General features: G+C 39.3%; 1 protein-coding gene across 3 annotated transcripts in view; it reads left to right on the top strand.

The window, feature by feature from the left end:
* PTCH1 (patched 1) overlaps positions 1–14,854 on the top strand; it is a 44,572-nt gene that overhangs the window by 16,791 nt on the left and 12,927 nt on the right. For 2 of the 3 annotated variants that reach the window (XM_053467480.1, XM_053467473.1), the window contains exons 3-15: positions 4,336–4,525; positions 5,053–5,122; positions 5,214–5,305; positions 6,088–6,286; positions 6,419–6,540; positions 7,774–7,921; positions 9,007–9,138; positions 9,261–9,416; positions 9,555–9,653; positions 10,149–10,274; positions 11,985–12,103; positions 12,771–13,173; positions 13,459–13,768. In XM_053467480.1, the coding sequence (XP_053323455.1) occupies positions 4,336–4,525; positions 5,053–5,122; positions 5,214–5,305; positions 6,088–6,286; positions 6,419–6,540; positions 7,774–7,921; positions 9,007–9,138; positions 9,261–9,416; positions 9,555–9,653; positions 10,149–10,274; positions 11,985–12,103; positions 12,771–13,173; positions 13,459–13,768 (2,166 nt within the window). Of the gene's footprint in view, positions 1–4,335; positions 4,526–5,052; positions 5,123–5,213; positions 5,306–6,087; positions 6,287–6,418; positions 6,541–7,773; positions 7,922–9,006; positions 9,139–9,260; positions 9,417–9,554; positions 9,654–10,148; positions 10,275–11,984; positions 12,104–12,770; positions 13,174–13,458; positions 13,769–14,854 lie in introns of those variants that run through there. The other variant, XM_053467488.1, reaches the window with a different exon arrangement.

Below are 14,854 nucleotides of genomic sequence, written 5' to 3'. Positions count from 1 at the left end.
CGCGGGGTACCGTAAGTGGTCGCGAGCCGTTCAGATGTCACATCTGCTTCCATAAGTGGAGGGAAGCACAAGGAGATGTAGAGGCATTGCCACCAGTCTCTCACCTTGCAGTGCTTGAGGCGACTTGGCCCAGGCGTTGGGATCTTCTGCTGAGACCTGCTGAACACCACCACAGCTTCAACAATAGACGTGTCCTATGGTAACCTACTCTGTTAGTGATGCAGTACTTGCTTGTGTGCAGTGATCAGGACTAAGCTTCCTTTCAGAAAGTTGAAAAGATTTTTTTCCTTGGACATTGGGCCAGATTCTATAAAGAGGGGATTCTGGTGCACTCAGTAGAACATTCCATCGATTGCTATGGAGACTGCGCCGCGTTTGGAACTGTGCAACGTTAATATGGCCATTTGTCCGTCTGCACGTATAATATCAAAATTTTGTTGAATTTTTCCATGGATTCTTTTTTTAAAAAATCAGATTTTTTTTTCCTTTTTTGTTTCCCACACCAATTGATTTATCATTTTGCTTGCGAGCAGCCTAAGAGTGTCAGGGCAGGAACACACTCGCTTCTCTATCGTAACTTTTGTTGCGGCCCGAAACCAGTTGACTTGAATACATTTTTCTGTGGCCTGAATGAAGCCAGCAACGTGGAAAAATCTTGCCATTCAGGCCCGTCTGAATGTACATTTCAGCCACACAGTAAGCTGCATTGGTAGGCAGTGGACTGCTAAATGCAACCATTTTTCGTGGCAGAGAGTTAGACAGGTGATTAGCATAATTAGCACAGAGTAGGCTATACATATGGTAATGTTAAATGTGTAAATGCCAGCTGCGGTGTAAAATTTATGTCAGAGTTCGACAGGGCTGTGCGAAAGTATTGTGTTACAGCTGCAGGTCAAAGTCTCCTTTGCTTACACCCTATTCTCTTTTTTGGTGAATGCGGCATCAGAAGAGAGAGAGAAGGAGAGAGAAAAGAGCGAAACAGAACAGATAAGGCTTTGATTTGAGCAGCACAGTCCTACGCAATACAGGGGAAAATGTTTCTGTTTTGCATCAAATCTTCAACGTGTCACACTTTGTTTTGTGTGCCTTATTTCTAACACATACGTGTGTTATCGTACAATTCTTTATATATTTGTGCGACTTTTATTTTTCTTTCCGCGGCCTGGTTTGCACCAGCCGTATGTTAAAGGCGCACGATGAAGCCGGTCTAAAGTGACAGGTTTAGATGTAATGGGAACTTGTCAGTGTCACACCGTTTTGGGGCTGTCTAACTGAATTTGGAACCGCAGCCAAAACGTCCCTCCGTGGTTTTTATGTCTCGATTGCTGTATAGAATCCCCATGTTTCTAAACCACAACATTCTTTATAAATTAAAAATGACCTTTACTGATTTGTACGTATTCTTCACATTAAATACAAATCATTTTCTTGAAGGCATGTTGAAAGGTAGACCTGTTGATTTTTTTTATTTTTTTTTTAAACTTTGTAATGATTTTGTGTGTCAAATATTTCATTTTTTTTTTCTTAATCTGCTCGTAGTGGTGGTGTTGACAGAATATAGTTCACACCACACTGACCTTGTGATGAAACTTCCTCATGGCCGCAGGGGGTCCTTATGAATCAAGTCTTAATCCAGCTAATCCTGATCGCAACAGAAATCATGAAAGTGGCCCCCATCGCACTGTGTTTCTCCGCACAGATGCAGAGGGAACAGTGCTTTTGGTATAAATCAGGGCAGCGTGATCTTCCTCACAGGCTGTGAAGCTGGGTTCTTCTTTTGTGTCCTGCCCCATGTGGCTTCAAGTAGGAAGCCAATGAAAAGAGAGTCGGGGGGGAATAATGCTGAGTGCTCAGAGCCATGGAGTGATGTCAGCCTTATACAAGTAGAGAGAAGAGAAGCAGGGTTAACGTTATACAACACTTTAAATAGACCAAGAAAGGGGTATGGGTTCTGAGTTTGTTTTTAGTTCTTGCATGGGTCGATTACCTGGCCTAATAACTGATTTTTTTTTGTATTACATTTCCTTTACGTCAACTGTTTCAATGTGTTTCTTGCCTACTACTAATACGTTAAATTTATTATCTAGATCGTATCTGCATGCTAGTGGCAGAAAATGCTTGTGTATGTATGAAATGATTGTGTGGAACGCAACTTCATAACTGAAGAGGAGGAGTCGTTCCAAAAGTGTAGGGTGGTTTAGCCTGGGCCGACAAGGGTTTCTTGTACCTGCAGTGCGGTCCGTTAAGAATTTATGACACATCCAACTTTGTGTTTTGGTGGGAATGTTGGAAATAAGGAGATGTGGAGATCTATCACTGGCAGCAGTTTCAGGCTGGGGGAGCACCGTTCTTAACACCAGGAGCAGTTGTGTTTTACTACAAAGCTTCCAGTTGGGAAGTTCTTTCGGCGATGGCATAAAATCAGCTGGCAGTGAATCCTCACGCACAATCCAGATAATTGTCCTGCCAACCATCTTTTTCTTTTTTAGAATTTCATGTTGTAAGTCACATATTTTTGTAGGCTCATACCCTTCGTATGCATTTGTCTCATTCTGTGTCCTACCAGCTTCTGGGCTTGCAGAAGATGTGTTTGACCAAATGCCCATCCTGCTTGCAAGTACGCAGGTGTAGAATACGCCGGGGGGGGGAATGAATGAGGGGACACTTTTTATTTGGGATGGATCTGGCTATTCAGCTGTACACTTGTATTATTTGAAAAATGCTAAATTCAGCAGGTGGAACAGCACCTATAAAGTAGAAGACTACTGCATGAAGAAATGAGGTAGAAGAAAAACCTCTTCCACCAAACAATAATATTGTATAAAATCCTAACTTCTGTCGGTCTCAAAACAATGACACACATGTTTGGAAATACTTTGAAATGCAATGTTAGGAGGAGTGTTTGTTTTAGTTAAGTTTTTCTTCTTTTTCTCCTTTAAGCTAATTAAGAAGAATGTTGTCAGGGTTAGAATGTCGACTACTATGAATGCTTCATGTACATCTTTTCTAAAGGACAGAACAATGTCCCATACAGCCTCATGAACAAAGAATGTATATTTAAGTACTTTGCTATTTAAATTCTTGGTGAAAATGTCTGTGGTGGATTAAAAAAAAAACCACATTATTGGTTCCATAAGGTTATTGTTGACCATAAGCCTATTTTGAATGCAATGCCAGCTAGTGACATCACTAATGATGGCCCTAAAACAAATTCATCATTTGTCTATTCACCAAACCCAACCTAACAGTTAATTTAGAACTTTATGGGTATAATTTTGGCGTGAGCTTACAAAAGGACTTTTACTGTGGTTGTATTGCTTAAGTAATGCCAAAACATTTAGGGATTTAACTTGCCAAACTATGTAAGCCATTCTGCTAAAGTTCAATACAAGCTTCGTTAGTACTCGTAGAAGTACCAAGCCCTGTCCATAATTGCACCTGAGCTGTAATGTCCCAGATATTCCCTGCTTTTAGTTTTTTTCCCCCAGCAAATGCAGCCACTCCTTTGGCTGTAAATTCAAAGGAAGAGCAGTAGAAAAGTAACACATTTTTTGTGGGTCACTATAGTTTTTAGATGTAAATATTCATGTGTTACTGTTACTTTAATCTTTTCATAGTGTTAATGGCTATATAAATTTCTGCTGCCCCTCGTGGTCCAAATTGGATGGGATGTGTCTTATTTTATGTTTCCTTGGCTGACTGAGATGCTGATGATGTATACTATACAATGGTTTGATGTCATATGCCTTTAGTAACTATATCTGCGATTCTTGAAAATGTAATGACGCTTCTCTTTGAATAGCTACTTGTAGAATAGTTTGCTGGGGATTGGGCCATACCATTTCATCTTGCTAACACTCTGTGTAGACAAATAAGTCTTTCAGGTATCTTTATTTTAATTTCTTGTCAAGCCTAACTTTTGTAATGTTGGTGCCAATTGTTTTTTTTCTTTCCTTTCCTTTTTTTTGTCCGTCTTTGTTTTTGGTGGGAGTCTGTACATGAAAACCATTGATCGTGAAATGTGCTATAGGGCCAGACTGTTTATACAAGTGCAAGAAATTGTACAAGAAAATTTCAGTCTACTCTGCAAGGAAAACCTTCCTCAAGTGATTTAGTTTCTCCATATGGAAGTCTTATATTGGAGAGGGGGGGATGGAAAAATGCCAAGTGAAATTAAACCTTTTTTCCCTTTTTTTTGTAAAATAATATATTTAGTGTGGTGCTCCAACACAAGCTTTAAGTATATAATTGTACTATGAATAGCAAGAAACCTTCACAATAAAGTAGAGTTTGTATACACTGAAATACTAACCTAAAATGTATTTTGCTTATTAGTTGGGGGACGAGTAAGCCGAGAATTAAATTACACACGTCAGAAGATAGGAGAGGAAGCTATGTTTAATCCGCAACTTATGATCCAGACTCCTCTAGAACATGGTGCCAATGTTCTTACAGCTGAAGCTCTGAAGCAACATCTCCACTCAGCACTTGAAGCCACCAAGGTGCAAGTCCACATGTACAACAAGTAAATGTCAAATCTTCAGACAATCCGTTATTTTCTTTATTTTCTTGTTGTTTTGTTATTACCTTCATTAGAAATATTATTGACAAGATATATTTTGTTTGTGCCTTTCAAAAGGCACCTATGACCACCTTGACTGACTTTCAGAGAAATTACCCATAGAAATTCTATTGAAATCACCTGTTTATTTAAGATATGTGAAACCTACAAATGGAAAAACATTTGTATTCTTTGAATAAAACTAACTCATGGAGTGTTCTGAGTTAAAATATGCATTGCCAAATACCCATTGGTCTCCCTATTGGTCTGTTAATGTATTGTAATGTCAAGTGGGAGTCTTTGTCATCTCTTTTGTCTAAGAGATAGTACATTTTTATATTTCTTTAAAGTAAGCAAAATATACGATATATAAGATTTTATAATAAAAAGGATTTGTTGCATGATTTAAGATTTTTATTTTTCCATATAATTTTTATGTTCTTTCTTATATATATATATTTACAATTATTTCATATTTTCATAAATTTTAGACATTGGAAGCTGGAAAAATTATGCTTTAAATCAGGAGAACTTATTACTGAAGCCGGTTACATGAGCCAGGTAAGCCTTTATTTTTTAGTTTTTTAATAATTAATTTTTATTATTTTTAAAAAATTCATAAATTTACATCTGTCTGTGATGTGTTTCCTAGATTATAGAATCTTTATATCCGTGTTTGATCATCACACCTTTGGATTGCTTTTGGGAAGGTGCAAAACTCCAGTCTGGAATGGCCTATCTTCCGTAAGTATACTAGATTTTTAAATAATAGTAACTAATAACCAAAAAGTTATTTTGTTCTTATCAACTACATACATTGTTCTTGGTAGAATCACATATTTGACTTCCTTATTGTTCAGAGATTCTGTCATTAAAATCCAACGCAAACCAAGTACTAACGGCGAAATAGGGGATGACACACGAGATTGAGTTGCCTTTAAGAGACTCCTGCTGTTTGGATGCCAAATATCTAGTGGGAACCTTTTACTAGGATAGCTTGGGAACATGCTTATATAATTGAAAGCATTGATGAACCAGAACATACTGGGATGCTTTTCTTTACTTAGTTTAGTTTTATTGAGACACACACATTGCACTTTCCATCTTGGGAATCTTACAGTTGAGCAACTTTCTTATTTCATAGTTCTTTAGTTAATTGTTTTGTGTCGCTGGCATGTGCAAACATTTCTGGGAAATTGTGTCTTATTTGAACTTGTGAGTGAGTGTCTGCGTAATTGCCCCTGTTTTTATTTGCTTGTTTTTGAAGAAAAAAAAGTGATTTGGTATGAGCATCCCCTGCTTGACAGTGTACCGTTATGGATGGATAAGTGGCAACAATGACTGAACCACAAAATAAGACAACCAGGAATTCTAGTGCTCCTATTAGTTGACCCCTTTGATGCCTCAAAAAGGAGAGAGGGTGACAGCAGTCTCTGACTCTAGTCTCTGTTCTTATTTAGGCGCGGGATATGCTAGGTTTATTTCCTTTGTACGTTTATTGTGCTTACTCTGATTTTACTTCCTAGAGGTAAACCACCTTTGCAATGGACAAATTTTGACCCCATGGACTTGCTGGAGGAGCTAAAGAGAGGAAAGTTTCAAGTAGACAGTTGGGAGGAGATGTTAAACAAGGCAGAGGTGGGTCACGGTTACTTGGATCGCCCCTGCCTGAACCCATTAGATTCGGACTGTCCAACCTCCGCACCCAATAAGAATTCAACCAAAGTGAGTAAAAAAACACATACACAACTTGGTTGTTTAGGGTTTCTTTTAGATGTTGTGGTCTTGCGTTACATTGTGTTTGATTAACATTATAACCTCATAATTCATACGTTTCTCCCCATATATATCCTTTAGCCTCTAGATATTGCCCTTGTCTTAAGCGGTGGATGCTACGGCCTTTCAAAAAAGTATATGCATTGGCAGGAAGAGCTCATCATTGGTGGAACGGTTAAGAATACGAGTGGAAAACTTGTCAGGTAATTGTGCTGCAATATTATAATGTGGATTCTTCATCAGCCGCCATGTAGGTACCTGGAAAATATGTTCCAGGCCACCGTGGCTACAGTGCATTCGATTGATTACAACGTAACATAATCTGTTACACTCACAAGTGTTTTCCAGTCGAAACTTGCCAAACAGCTGCTCAATTAAAATCATGAATAGGACATTTATTTTCCATTGATATATTGCGATGGAAAGGTCCTTAAATTTAGCACGCTTTCATGAACATGTTAATGATGTGCATGTGTTTGTGGCTCTGCCTTAATCTATCAAAGTGCCAGGTTTTCAGATATGTTTGTAGGCCGTATTTTGATAACGCCTCCGTTTTGCAAATGGCCTGTGGTATACCGCCTGTGTGTCAGAGAAAGTGTAAAATACCATTAAGTCCTTGGTGCATCTGGAATGCTTTTGATGCTAGGGACCTCCTAATGGGGCTGTAGATGCATATCTTATTTATCTCAGTCTCTTCCCTGATCATGGAACCTTTACACTTAGGTGTGGCTTGATCTATTATCACCACAGTTGGGTCTCTGGGCTGCATTCAACACACTAAGGCCAATAAAAAATGAATTCTCACCTTCCTTTAGAAGATGACAGAGATAAATTCCCACCCATTAGTTCTAAGTAAACTTGTAATCAACAAGGCACCTCGTATAAGATCTCTAGGAAATCTCTGCTTCTAGGAAATCAATTTGCTTGCTGGCTCCTGCAAGCAAATTTTGTCTATCTACATGTTGATAGAACAATGTTCATCTTTATAAAAATCACTTACTATTTTAGCTAGACATTCCATAATAGTTGAGTTTTTCCATCACGATGCACTTTTAATGAACTGGAATTGCGTGCGTGATACGCTTTATTAACTACGGTATATGGTCGCAATGTACCGTACATAGTGTGATGGCTTAGTATAGGGACGCATACATTTCTGTTTAAGCAATATATACACTTTGTGTACATTACAGATTCCTGCAGCGTGTCAAGAGTTTAGTCTGGTATATCTCTAAAGAAAGACAAAAGTATCTCTGCAGACAAATTATTGCTTATAGCACAGAAAAAATATGCTTTAAATATTTTATGTACAACAACCACCTTCCATTTTTATGATAAAATATTAATACTGGAAATACTATAAATAATATTTGTTTTAATAGTTTCAAACCATTTGTTTAATTTGTTTTTGAGTAATTTTTTTTTTTTTTTTGCAGTGCCCAAGCATTGCAAACCATGTTTCAACTAATGACTCCTAAACAAATGTATGAGCACTTCAAGGGATATGATGAGGTTTCCCACATAAATTGGAACGAAGACAAAGCCGCAGCCATCTTGGAAGCCTGGCAGAGGACTTATGTTCAGGTATGCCAGACAGATTGTGTATGATTTCTGCTTGGGTATGCCTAGCAGTGGGTCATTTAATTAGGCTTAGAATCTCATACATGGTCTGCTAGACTTGACGGTGGGCTTTTCTTCTCTTAGTTCTTGCCACCATAAGTGACCTTCACACTATTCCGACACAGCAGCGCATTCACATGATCTTTCTTACATGTTTGATGAATATTTCATGCTCACATGTAACATTTGCAAAAAATTAGATGGACAATGATGGACCTTTTACCATGATGCTTTACTGAATATAAATGACACTTTTTATTATTTTATTTTCCTATCTGAATGTCTTTTTTGTCAGCGCAGCATCTTAGCTCTTCTAATTGCATAATACAAATTTGGAGTTCTTCTGTTAAAATGCTTTCCTTTGATGAAACATGGTAAGCTTTACATATATAATAAGTGTAATGTTTAAAAGAAAGATAGATTGAGCTTTGAGGCATTGTTGGCTTTTTCTAATGGTACAGCAGAATTTTATTTTCTTACATTTGTTGAAGTACTTTGCCAAGGTGACATTTCCTACAGTGGGGTGTAGGCAAAACATAGGAGAGCCAAGACAGAATTACAAGTGAGACTTGTAAGTCAAGGTGTCTGGAACACATTAGTGAGCCCTAGAATCTGTTCGCAGCTGCAGTCCCATTGGTGAGGTCATGTGACATTTTTTGCCCTTTTTGTTTCCCAGGCAGTGACCTCTGCTGAGTTGCATGTGACCTCTGTGAATCAGCCATCCAATTAAATACAAAGGCATCCCCTGAGTTTATTCACCTCTTCTAGGCAATGTCCTGTGTAAGACCACTGCAGAGTTAGCATACTTTGGATGAATGGTGACATGCTATGTGCCGCGGAATTGATACTGCGCAACAAATCTTTCATTAAACACACCGTTCCTGCTTTTAACCCCATTACATTACATTACAAGACACCTTAAATCACTCGCCAGTATCTGGCAACAAAGAACATATTATTCAAACAATGTATTACATAATAACGCATTTCTCGCGTTTTGAGGTGTCTCTGTTACGTATTACAATGTTTATTTTGAATTCTTTTGTAAGGTCGTACATAAAAGCATCCCACAAAACTCCACCCAGAACGTTCTTCCCTTTACCACGACAACACTGGACGACATTTTGAAATCTTTCTCTGATGTGAGCGTTATCCGAGTCGCAAGTGGCTATCTACTTATGGTGAGTTAAATCATCTGGTAGTTGATTGCTGGGATAAATCTAAACATGTTTGGGGGATGAGGGTAATCAGGTGCATCCTAATGCGGTTCGCATTTTGTTTTTCCCTACTGTCCCATTTGCAGCTTGCCTATGCCTGCTTAACCATGCTCAGGTGGGACTGTGCCAAGTCCCAGGGTGCCGTGGGGCTGGCTGGAGTCTTGTTGGTTGCACTTTCAGTAGCTGCAGGATTGGGCCTGTGTTCATTGATTGGAATTTCGTTCAACGCTGCAACAACTCAGGTATTTCTTTCTGGCTCGTTTGTAGACCCCCCCGGGTGATATACTATAGAGAAGCAGTGCCAGTAAATAATTGGAAGTGTGCACCTTAGATAACCAAAGAGTTTGACCTGTGGTGACTGTCTACATTGTTTCCAACAGGTTCTGCCTTTCCTTGCTCTCGGGGTTGGTGTTGACGATGTCTTTCTATTGGCACATGCGTTTAGTGAGACTGGCCAAAATAAAAGGATTCCATTTGAGGTAATTACAACAGTCTCAACTAAAAAATTTATTTTGTTCACAATGGTATTTTTCTTGAAGGCACGTTGTTTTAATATACACCTTTGTCTCTCAATCTGTGAATGGTAGCGAGTGTATAAACTCTGAATGCCTCATCCTTATGATATCTCACACTGTAGAACATTTGGCCTTTGTGGAGAAGAGCTTGAAGATCCATCAAGACAGGGAGTACATCTCATAGGAAAATAAATGTTATTAGGAGTGTCCCTAAACCATTTGGCATGGGAAAAACAGGTGTTATTTTACGACTAGAACAACAAAAATAAAAGAGGACAAAAAATAACTACACCTGTTCCATTGTGTAATTACATAGTGTAATGACATAGATAAGGCATATTCACTATACATGGTAGAGCTTCAGTTTCATGGTAATTTCTGCCTGTATTTCTATGGATAGAACACCTGTTATGTGTAATCTGCTATATGATAGGATATGTGGGTTCTCTCTTTTACCAGGACAGGACCGGTGAATGTTTGAAACGAACAGGAGCGAGTGTGGCCCTGACCTCCATCAGCAACGTGACAGCGTTCTTCATGGCTGCTCTAATACCAATCCCAGCACTTCGGGCATTCTCTTTACAAGTAAGGGGCAAACAGAAGCTGCTATTCTGCCTGGTTTCTATCATATTGATGGGATTTATTGCACTCCTATGCCAAAATAAGATACTCTTCCCTAATGAGTTTAGTAAATGTTATTTTTTTTTTTTATAATGTTAATATTTTTATATAGTTCATTGCTGGCCTATAGAAACAAATATTAACATAACAAAACCCATTGGCGTTATATTTATCACTCATTCAGGAATAAATGTATTAGTTTAATGATAATTAAAGCTATATTGTTTGCCTAATTATGGATGACCTTTAAGTAAAGGTTTACTCCTACCTAGAATAAGGTTAGGACAGGTCTTTAGCAACGGTTTAGAATCTGTCGGTGCCAGACGCCAAGCACACTAAATTTTAGCATCTTTTTATTTTTAAAAGAATAACAGTACTTTTTTATTTATTTATTTTTCTCAGCCTCGGCCCCGCAGTACCTTTTTTATTTAATATCTTTACTCAGCACAGCCTTTGTGGTGTTGCCATATAAACAGATTAAAGAGCTGCTTAGGGCCCCCATTGATCTAAGGGGCCCTTTACAGGGTAAAGGGGAGAGACCTACAACAGATTCCACGCAAATGTGTATTACTCTAAAACACATTAATATTGCGTCCCTTAGTTTATACACCATTATTATTTTTATGATTTGTGTTAAAGATGGGACCACAAATGGTCTTTTTACTGAGGGCCCCAAAACCTAGAGCCGCCCTGCCAGCTCCTAACGCACGGTTTGAATAATTAAGGGTTAAAAGCCGAGGTCTTGTAGTGGACAGGAGGAGGCTTTGCTCCGGAGTGGTCTAGAGGGGGCAGTGCAGATGGACAGCTGTGTAATGTGGATCTCTGGCTGACAGGCCTCCTCCTCTGCTCATCACCTCAAGCTATGGAGTTCACCCACACTCTCTCTGTGTGGTCTGCCAGGAATGGCAAAGAAAATACACATACCTTGGGCGGGCCTCCATCTGAGCTGGCTTGCTAGATTTTCCCTGGTTAACTCTAGCACAGACTTCCCATTCTTCTACTGACATCAGTTACAGGCAGCAGACTCCACAATTTCAAACAGTGGAACACTGAAAGCTCGCAGAGGGAAATTATTTCCAAATATGCAGAGGTCTTGTATAGTCTGGCGGATCTTAGCAGATATTTCTGCAGAAGCAACCCGAGCCCGTTCTTCCCGAACATGGATTTCCCACAGAAAAGGAAAAAAAAAAAAAGAACTGATCTCAGTTGTAAAAATCACAAAAAGCACAAGTACATTATAAAACAGCTGCTAGTTTCATACAGAAACCTATACCTTAAAAGGACTCTGTTAGTACCGGAATGAACTCATATGGTTCTATGTATCTACCATACTGTCTACCAGAGTGTTTGTAAATTTTAGCTTAACACGCTTTGTTTGTTATTAGTCTGCACTGATTGGGTATACATTCACTTTTTCATTTATAGGCAGTATGGAGTGCTTTACACATCAATGCTCAATTAACTTCTACCTTATATGGTAGATCTAGAAATTAATACATTTTGCATGCTTGGGATAAGCAGAAAAAACATGTAAGAATGGAAGACAAGACTCTAGACCAAATAGGGTTTGAGGTGTTTGCTAGAGGGGGAAAAAAACTAGATGGGCCGAATGATTATCTGCCATCAAATTCTCCTCCTGTAACCTTATCAATCTTCGTCCATCTCATTCTCTAGGCTGCTGTCGTTGTGGTGTTTAACTTTGCAATGGTGCTCTTGATATTCCCTGCAATTCTCAGCATGGACCTCTACCGAAGGAGAGACCGCAGGCTTGATATCTTTTGCTGTTTCAGCAGGTACATTTCCCTAATGTCTTCTTGCTCCGTCCCTCCCAAGAATATGTCAGAATATAACAGAAATCTGATCAATACAGTTTAACATACTTTGCTCCAAAGTTGCGTTGCTTGTGTTTTCTCGTATGTAGGCCATATAGGTCATATAGAATGTTTTGCCCATGAGAAATGCGGTCATTGTTATGGCTAAGGTCAGCTGAATCGCCCCAATTTTTTTTTTTGACTTCCTCCTGTTCTGCTTATACATTCCCATCCATAAGTCCTGCATCTGTTGGCTTGTATGTAATGTAAAAGGCTACAATGATCAAAGCGCCAATAGAACAATGACTTGTTATCCTTGTTTAGTTTAAACGTTTCTTCCTCCATGAGCCATTTAGGTGGCTCTGTCCTAGTATCTGCACATTTGCATCAAAGTCTCCAGCATTGTGCGAGTAGATTGCTGGTAAATTGAGTATCGGTCATTATAATTGTTACCCAGTGAAAAGTCAGACAGATATCCGGCCATGATATTGAGTTTATATACCAGCTTTAAAATGAGGCAGAGTGGCTTTGGGTTAAAATCTGTTTTTATTTTTTTGAGGTTTTTTTTTTATCTACATTTTACTATAAAAACTGTGTTTGAGGCTGAAGTGACCTGCATGCTAACAGGTGTATTTGTTTTGTCTTCCAGCCCCTGTGTCAGCAGAGTGATTCAGATTGAACCCCAAGCGTATGCTGATAATACTGAAAGCACACACTACAGCCCCCCTCCACCGTACAGCAGCCACAGCTTTGCCCATGAAACCCAAATCACCATGCAGTCAACCGTACAGCTTCGGACAGAGTACGACCCACGGACACAGTCGTATTACACCACAGCAGAGCCGCGTTCTGAAATTTCCGTACAGCCGGCCATTCCTGCCCCCCACGAAGCGAACCCGCCAGTCCCTGAAAGTACCAGCTCCACCCGGGACCTGCTTTCTCAGTTCTCGGAAGCCGGATTGCACTGTATTGAACCGCCTTGTACGAAATGGACGCTTTCTACATTTGCAGAGAAGCATTACGCCCCTTTCCTGTTAAAACCAAAAACCAAGGTAAAGTCACAGTGTGTCTTTTAAGCCCTTTTTTATTTATCAATTAAACAAGCCACTTAATGTTGCCTTTATTTCCCCCCACACCTTTTAAGTTACCCACTTATATCCAATGGTTTGTTGTTCTATGCGTACATCATGATTTCTGTAGACGCCTTTGGCAACCAATGTTTTTTTTTAAATTGCCATATTCTCCCCTCCTTGAAAACATTATTATAGAAATGTGAAGGGAAGCACCCATGTATGTTAGCCCTAAGTATAATCAGTTGTGTTCTTTCCTATCCGCAGGTTGCTGTAATATTTTTTTTCGTGGCTTTGCTTGGCCTCAGCCTTTACGGCACCACTCGCGTGCGAGATGGCCTGGATCTGACGGACATCGTACCCCGAGAGACCAGAGAATACGACTTTATCGCGGCACAGTTCAAATACTTCTCATTTTATAACATGTACGTGGTGACGCAGAAAGCAGACTACCCCCGTGCGCAGCGACTGCTTTATGAGCTTCACAGCAGTTTTGCCAATGTAAAGTACGTCTTGATGGAGGGTGACAAACAGCTTCCCAAAATGTGGTTGCATTACTTTCGGGACTGGCTGCAAGGTATGTACCATCATCATAATATATATATATATACATATATTATAATAAATAAAAATATAAACAATGTCATTTCATAAGTGTAGATCTGTCAATCTATTTTAGTTTGGTATTTATGCAAGCTATTATATATTAGGACTGGAAATGTGGAAATAATAACTGATAAATCCAGCCGCAATCATGGAAGGAGATGTGGTGGTGTTTTTTTTATAACATGTGCAGTTGCTTTGGTCTTGTGCATATCCTGACTTACTCTAAATGACGTCGCTGACTGTTTACCGGGAGTGCACTCTGTGTAAGTTGTGGTTTTGTGGCTGGGTAGACTTGGGTGGTATTGCATTTCCAGCCACATAATCCTCTGGGGTAGGTCTAGCTGTGCGTAATCTCTGCGAGACATGCTTCATTGTTCTAAGATCTGTGCAAGTTTTTGCTAGTTAGATTGTCTCGGTCTTTCACTGCCAGGGGGACCATACAATGCAAAGAATGCCTCTTCTGAGAGAAGCCAAAGACAACATTAAAGGGAAAGTCCTACGGAAAATCTAATATTTTCCTCCTTGAGCATAAACTGCAGTGCTGTATACAGCGATGTAGGTTTCGCACAGACAAAAACCTGGTTTTAGCTCATTTTGTTCCTATAAACTTCCTTTATCTGCAGACCTGGAGGCTGCCATTGTTGTCAGTCACGTTACGTTTTGGATGGCTTTCCCCTGCTCAAACACCACACTAAGCAGATTTTTATTGCAATGCTAATAAAATCCATCCCTCCATAGACTTCCCATTAGTCTTCCGGCTGGGTGATTAAGACTAAGCCATGCTATTGTTTACCACAGGCAGTATAATAAGGAGTCTTCTCGTCTGGTAGATTAGGCCAAGACAGCTAGAGCACATACAAATGGCTAATATGCGGCCGACTGACATGCATTACATTATATTAAGCAAAAACCTGTGTTTTAAAAAGAAAATTGCGATTTTCTTTTTTTTTATTTATTTTTTTATTTATTTTGGAAAACTCCATTTTTATTCTGATACTAGTAAAATTCGGAAGGTTGAAGAAAAGGTCCTGAGTCGAACGTCCTGACGGCTGCATTC

Source organism: Spea bombifrons, chromosome 1 (genome assembly GCF_027358695.1).
Source record: "Spea bombifrons isolate aSpeBom1 chromosome 1, aSpeBom1.2.pri, whole genome shotgun sequence".
Classification (NCBI taxonomy): Eukaryota; Metazoa; Chordata; class Amphibia; order Anura; family Pelobatidae; genus Spea; species Spea bombifrons.
Note: the sequence above shows the minus strand (reverse complement) of the source record. Positions and strands in the feature narration are given on the sequence as shown.